Raw genomic sequence first — 7492 nt, forward strand, 5'->3', positions numbered from 1 at the left:
TTGTAGAACCATGTTCATGCAGGTGGACTGATGGAACCACAGCTGGACTGGGTTTGGTTTCACTTGCATGACTTGTATGTTTCTATTTTGGGGCCTGAAGTTTTAATCTTGTCCTTCTTGCAGGTGACAGAATTTTAAATGACTTGACGTTTAGGTGATTTTGCACAGAGATGGACTCACGACGTTCTGAGTCAGCTCCAGCTCACTGATGGATTCAGATCCTGTGATGCAGCGTTGCCACAGGAGACGCCATCGACATCGCGGCTGTCACACAAAGAGGACGGCATGAATTTTAATTCCTGCGTCACACATGATGCATAACATATACGCTACATCGCAGCCTTTGAGATTTGCTAAGTGCATCGTTGCACATCCCGATTCCAATTTTAAATCGATTAATTTTTTAGCCCTTCTGGGAAAATGCTGTTTCCAAGACAACCGTATGTCACACTTCCTGAGTTACAGACACTGGAGACGAATCAAAGAACTGCAGGTGTCGGCGCTAATTAATTTAATTAACATGAAGCTCTGAGCCTTGCTGCAGCAATCAGTTGATTTGATGTATTTTGGGGTTTCCGGGTGTGATTGGGAGGAGGTTGCGTAATGTGCAGGTAAACAGCAGCCTGTAGACGACGGAGGTTCACCGTACAGCTGCTGCATCACTGAACACCAGACCTACCCATCATGGGCTTGTGGGTCCTCAGGCTGGAGTTTCTCTTTTAGCTCTGAATGATCTGTGATGGAGTCACTGAAACACTTCAGTAATCACAACAAACAACCTGAATCATGGGTTTTGGTGATGTAGGAGGTTGTGGTAACCACATATTCTTAGTTTCATGGCCTCTTAACTTCTCACTTTTAACCCCAAGAACACCAACCCTAGTGTCAAGCATGGAGGTGGCAGCATCATGCTCTGTGGACCTGGAGCTTTACACAAAGTAGATGGAACAATGAAGGAGGAGGATCACCTCCATGTTGTTCAGGAAAACCTGGAACCATCAGCAGAAGGTTGATCTTGGACACAGTTGGATGTTCCAACCAGACAATGAGCCCAAACACACATCAGAGTGGTGAAGAAATGGTTCCATCAGGCTGGACTGAAGGTTCTGGACTGGTCTCCCCAAAGTCCTGACTGATGTAGATGTTTGTGACTTCAAACCTGATCACGTCTCTCTTGGCTTTCAGGTTGACGTTAACTCTGTCGTGTCCCATGGATCTGAAGAACTTCCCGATGGATGTTCAGACCTGCATCATGCAGCTGGAGAGCTGTGAGTACGAGTTCACCCACACAGACCAAACTTTCATCAAGCCGTGCCTTTGTTTCCCATGTAAAGCTCCTTCATCCAGGTGTTCACAGCGTTGTTCAGGTGACTGAGGAGGCAGGTGAACTCTCACTGTGCTGCTGAGGGGTGAACTCATCTTTCTGGGTCATGTAGCGCTTATCGGACAGGAGGTAAACTCAGACACTGGGTGAGCTGAGCCAAAGCCTCCTTTTCAGACTCAAACCTGATCAAACTGATATTCTGTGTTCTGCCCCACATTGGACCAGAACCACCTAGGATGACAAAGCCAGATTAAAATAGCTCCTGACCCGCTGTATGCATGAACGAGGTCTTGGCAGAAAACAAAACCCTGATGATGGCTTGATTCAGAAACAGAACCATCCTGTAACGTTCACCGCCAAAACAAAATTAAATTAAATTAATTAACTTCAAAGGAAAGTGTTTTTCCAGTTATTGGTTAAAAAAACAAAATGAAGCAACTCGTGGAAATAAACACGAGCAGCTAAAATAATACGTAAAAGTGAAATCACACATAATGTGTGTAATGCTGCAAATGGTACCGAGGTTATTGTTCAGATTTATGTGTTTAGAACACTTTTATGTCAAATACAGAAGAAGTACAAGAACGTTGATGCTGTTCCTGCTAAAACAAGAATCTGACAGGTCCAAATCTGCTCATGTGTTCATGATCAGATCAGATGAGACAGAAGAAAACAGAAGATGTTTGACAGTATTTCTCTCCTCACTGAGTTCAGCTTTAACTTGTTTCTCATTTAGTTCTGTGAAATAAAGTCATGTGTGGTCTCTCTTTGTCTGGTCGGCTGGGATGTTTCTCCTACTGTGAGGAGGGTCATGTATGACTTTAGAGTTCCACAGCATCAGTTACCATGGAGACCTAGCTCCACAGCATCAGTTACCATGGAGACCTAGCTCCACAGCATCAGTTACCATGGAGACCTAGCTGTGCAGCATCAGTTACCATGGAGAACTAGCAGGTAAAAAGAGAGCCACCTCTGTGACACTGAAAACTCTGGCTTTAGGCTCAACAGACCTGCTGACCCACCGATCTGGCTTCGGAGTGCAGAACTCTGGTGCTGTGAAGTCCAGAGCTGCAGCGGTTCATCAGCTACCGGGTCGGTTGTGAACTCGTGAATTCGTCTCGAACTGTTTTCACAAACTGTTTGAAAACCAGCGTAAATTCTCTGATTGCAGCTTCTCTGATGTGAGGGTTTTCTTGTTTCTGTCGACTGAATATCGTCGGGTTGTGAACTAAACGTTTGTCATCTTGAGAACCTTTTAGAACGACTGATCCACACGTTTCACCGTTTTCTGACACGAATGGTCCAATAAATGAGAACTGCAGCGCTGGTTGTTATAATAGAACGTAATCCGGTCGGTCTGTCTCCTCTCTGGCTTCCACCTTGTTGGTTCTGTGCTTCATAAAATACATTATTTGTGGTTTGGTTTGAAGCAATGGGGAGGACTGGTGGTGGAGGAGGTTAGCTGATGAGCCTCATGCAGCTCACCATGAAGTGAACCCCAGAGGGAGATCGTTGTGCTGCCTTCTTAGACCTCCTGACCCCTGGGCAGCCTGGTTCTCCTGCATCACGCCTCCTCCTGGTTCATTATTTATCGTGTTTGCGCTGTTCAGATCCAGGAGATGAGGCTTTCACCTGCGAGGGGACGGACGGACTGACAGACCGGGATTAAGTTGGTTTAGGAATAAAGGCTCGACACTGTCAGTCACACTTTGTGGATTAATAAGTGAACATGGCTCCTCCGCTCCCTCCTCGCTGTATTATTCATCAGACTGCCTCGGCGGCGGCGGCTCGTGTTCGTGCCGTACGGGTGAGCGTATATTCCATAGCTGGGCGATGTGTCCGCCTGGATCTGTCTCTGGAAGCGCAGCGGCTTAAACTCTGCACGCCACCGGATGTCTGACATGGACTCCACCACCTGTGCAGGCAGGAGCTTAATGCTGCGAAGAACAGAGCGGTTTAGAACCGAGAACGTCGTGTAAACGCCGACACAAGTCACGTGGACAAAGATCAGAGCAGCAGCATCCTCGTAGCCCTGATGGAAACTCAACCAACACCCGTTAATTAAGCCTGAGCTCCAAGCAGATTCTCCTCCTCTTCATGTGTCTTCACTGCAGTTCTGCAACATAAAGCAGCTCTGTGGAACCAGAACAACATGAAGAAGGAGACAGAACTCAGAGACATCTTCTGTCAGCAGGACAGGATCTTTGTCATGTTGGTTCTCCGTTGCTTTTACAGAATGTGGCTACGACAAGCGGTTTATTTTTAACATGTAGAAGACAGTGATTTTCTTGAAGCATATATCTGGATTTTTGGCGAAGATTTGGTTGTTTCTCACAACGAAACTTGCTTCAGATATTTTACACTTTTTCCAGCGATAGGAAGATGTTCCACCATCAGATGTAGAAAGATGTTCCACCATCAGCCGTAGAAAGATGTTCCACCATCAGCTGAATGTATCTCCACCAACTGGCTCCTCTGGTCTCTGGTTCTGATCCGTGCTGCATCTATTCATTGATCCAGTAGGATGGATTCTCCTTCAGCCTCTCTGAGGAAACTCTGGCTGCAGCTCACCTGAAACTCTCTGAATGTTTCCTGCTGGTCTCAGCTGAAGATGGAGAATCAGAACCAGGACGGTTTATTTTTTCAGGCTGATTCCCACTCGATCTAACTTCCATTTTTTCCCCTGATGAAGGTCTGGCACCAAAACGTCGTTAGTAAATGTATTTTTTCTAAATGAGCTGTTTGGGCTTTCCCTTGTCTCCAAGTGAAGCTTGTGGCACAGCTACACGTCCTGAAGAACCTGACAGTTCTTTCTGTTTTGCAGTTTCATGGCTGATCATTGATGTATATTTGGAGATGTGGAGGCCTGTAGGTTTTGGGGTTTCGAGGGTTAATGAAGCACAGAGTCGTGTTTAATCACGTCGATGACTAATTCGGCCTCTCGTCCAATCAGCAGCCTCAGGGCCCTTTGGACGGCTTGTTTGTCTTCATTGGTGGTTTTATTCTTCTGCAGCTCACTGGCCAGAGGCATTACCATACTTAGATCTGCTTGTTATATTTATATATATATGGGAGAGATTATTTCTGTTGCTGCTCCGTGTGCTGTCATGCAGCAGGAAACACGGAGACACGCACATGCGGAGAGGATGAAGGCTGCAGTCGTGACACGATGCATGTGTGAGATGAAAGGAAAATAACTGCCTCCATCCAGATCCGTCTTCATTTTAATATTACATGTCTCATGTATGTGCCTGATGTGTGGCGGCGCGGTGGGTCGCAGGCTAACGCGGTGCGGTTCAGGGAGGATGTTAGTTAACCAGCAGAGCTCTAAAACATCCACAGATGCTTTGTGAAGCGCTCAGGGCTCCGTCTCCGCTCCGTTTTCCTTTGGTTCTTTATTTTCTGTTGTTTCTCCCCCCTCCTCCCCCACATGCACACACTTTTCACACACTTTGAGCTGAACCTTAAGCAGCACGACGGAGTAAATGTTCTGGCTGTAGGCTTGTACCGGCGAGCACCAGCTGGGTCGACTGCATTCTCTCCCATGTGTCGGTCTCAGATAACCGTCTGTGCACTTGGTTTCCTTTTCTGTCGGTATAGTCTGCGTTTGGAGGACGGAACAAGACGGTGTGACGGAGAACCATGTAAACATGATGGTTGACGGAGCATTTGGACAGAGTGAAGGATGATTCAGTCCCTGAAGATCCGCAAAACATAGACATGAATCAGGAATCAAGAAATTAGTCTAATGACTGTCCAACATGGCTGGAACCACGTCCAAAAAGACAAAACATATGATCCAAAATAAACTGAAACGTGTCCAGAATGACCCCAAATTTATCTAAAATCTGGAACTGTTATGTACCTCCCCAAATTAGTTAAAAATGACAACAACAGGTCCAAATGACCAAAAAAAATTATGTCCAAGATTAATCAAAATTTGTTAAAAATGACATAAAGGCTTAACATTTATTTAAAGTGACTCAAATTTATTGGAGGTGACATTAATGTGCCTAGAAGGATTTTAAATGAGTTTAAAATGACTTAAAATGTGTTGACGATGACATAAACTTGTTCAAAATGACCAAAAATGTGTCTAAAAAAAACCTAATTATATCCAAAATACCTCCATTTTGTTGGAATTGACAAAGACTTGTCCACAGTGGATGTCCAGATGTGTTTAAAATCACAACCCTGTTCTTTAAACGGCTCTGAAAGGACAGAATTCATCCAAAATTACTCAAATTTGACAGGAAATGACTAAAACTAAAGATGTCTCTCAAAACACTTGTTTTTTAGGGGTTTTTTTCTGTGGGGGGGTTCTTTCCAGAAACTGATTTCTACATGAACAATATTTTATTTTCAGTCTGACTGGAAGAAAACACAGAAACCTCAAGTTCTGTATGAAATGACATCTAAACCTCTCCGGAATGATTTCAAATACGATTAAAATGGCAAAAACCTGACAACAAAAATGCCTAAAATACGTCCAAAATGCATAAGATTTAGTGGGAACTGACAGAAACTGGCCTGAGATTCGTCTGAAGCTGCTCAACAGGACTTTAAACCTGCTGCCCGGTGTGTGTAGAAGGACTTTGATTTTGTTGAATTGACAGAAAAATGTTCAAAATTATGAAAAATATGTCAAACGTGGCTCAGAGTTTGGACTCCAGATGTGTTTAAAATGGCAAACCCTTGATTTTAACGATCCAAAAATGACAAGAATGTCTGTAAAAGAAATGACTGAATATGTTGAAGTCTGTGCAGAATTACTCAGTTTATCCAAAATGGCTCGAGTTTTGTAGTAAATGTGGATAAACGTGTCCAAAATGGCTTAAAATGTGTTTGAAATGATACAAAAAGTGACGCACAATGTGTGAATGTGAACACGACGAGGCTGTGAGACAACCTGTGAGGGTTAATTAGACCTTTAATTGCCGTCTCTCCTGTCCAGACTCAGCGTGAAGCGCTTCCTGGTTTCCGTCGCGTGCTGCTGCTGCGTTCAGACATGAACTCCGGCTGTTTGCTCTCTGAGCTCTAAAAGCTTCTGAAAGCATCCGGTGCTGCAACAGAACTAAGTACATTCACTGGAAGCACGTCGATAAATAAAATATTGTTATTGTTGCGTTTACATGATATTTCACATTTAATGCTGCTTTGTGCAGCCGCGGATTAAACGTTCCATATAAAACCCGTAACGTGCAGGAAGGATAACGGCAGTTTATTTCATCCATTAGTGTCTGCTGTGATAAGTTCTCCTCCTCTGATGCACACATTCAGACAAACAGGAACACAGCGGCCTCCTGTCCAAGAGAAAAGACTTTACATGAGTCATGTTTAGTTTTCAGTCTGACTGAGAGGAAACAAGCATCAGAGATCTTCCTCCAGAACCTTCACGGTTCTGTCGGTGAAACGTTTCCAACGTGACGGAAACTTCTGCAAAATGACCGATACATGTCCAAAATGAACAGAAATCAGTTGGAAAGGACGGAAACGTGTCTGAAACGACTCTGGTTTTATCCAAAATGGCTCAGATTTTGTTGAACTAGACAAACTCGTCTCCAAACTTGTCCAGATTTCAGTAAACATGACAGCAACCGATTCAAACTGTCAAACCAAACATGTCCTACATGACAACAGACGTGTCCATATTTACTGAAGATGTGCTGAAATGTGTCCAAAATGATGTGTTTAGAACCACAGTCATCAGAAACGGGAATAAAAAATGTGTAAAATGAAATAAAATCCGTCCAAAACGAATCGTGTCTTCAGTTGCTTTAAACTCATCGAAATGAAATTTGTTTAAATGATAAAAATGGAAAGTGACTAGAAATGATTCCAAACGCACCAGAACGTGTTGGTACCAGTACCTAGTGTTCTGGGAACGTTCCCTGCTAGCTGGAGTTCAGAACCAGAACGAGATCTGTTACAGAAACAAGCACATCCCATAAAGCTCTACGGACCCCTGGCTGCAGCTCGCTCTGTCAGCTGGTGACGGTTCTGTGTGTTCTTTATGTTCTTTATGTTCTTTGTGTTCTTTGTGTTCCTTCAGTCGGTTACACCATGAACGACCTGATCTTTGAGTGGCAGGAGAACGGACCGGTCCAGGTGGCCGAGGGACTGACGCTGCCTCAGTTCATCCTCAAAGACGAGTCCGACCTCAGATAC

The 7492-nt window shown here is 44.3% G+C and overlaps 1 protein-coding gene across 1 annotated transcript in view; it reads left to right on the forward strand.

The window, feature by feature from the left end:
* Positions 1-7492, forward strand: part of LOC103371055 (glycine receptor subunit alpha-3) — a 56515-nt gene that overhangs the window by 40955 nt on the left and 8068 nt on the right. Inside the window, exons 7-8 of the mRNA XM_008300272.1 lie at positions 1186-1268; positions 7377-7491. Coding sequence (XP_008298494.1) covers positions 1186-1268; positions 7377-7491 — 198 coding nt within the window. The remainder of the gene's footprint in view (positions 1-1185; positions 1269-7376; position 7492) is intronic.

Source organism: Stegastes partitus, unplaced genomic scaffold, assembly GCF_000690725.1.
Source record: "Stegastes partitus isolate 25-593 unplaced genomic scaffold, Stegastes_partitus-1.0.2 Scaffold1519, whole genome shotgun sequence".
Classification (NCBI taxonomy): Eukaryota; Metazoa; Chordata; class Actinopteri; family Pomacentridae; genus Stegastes; species Stegastes partitus.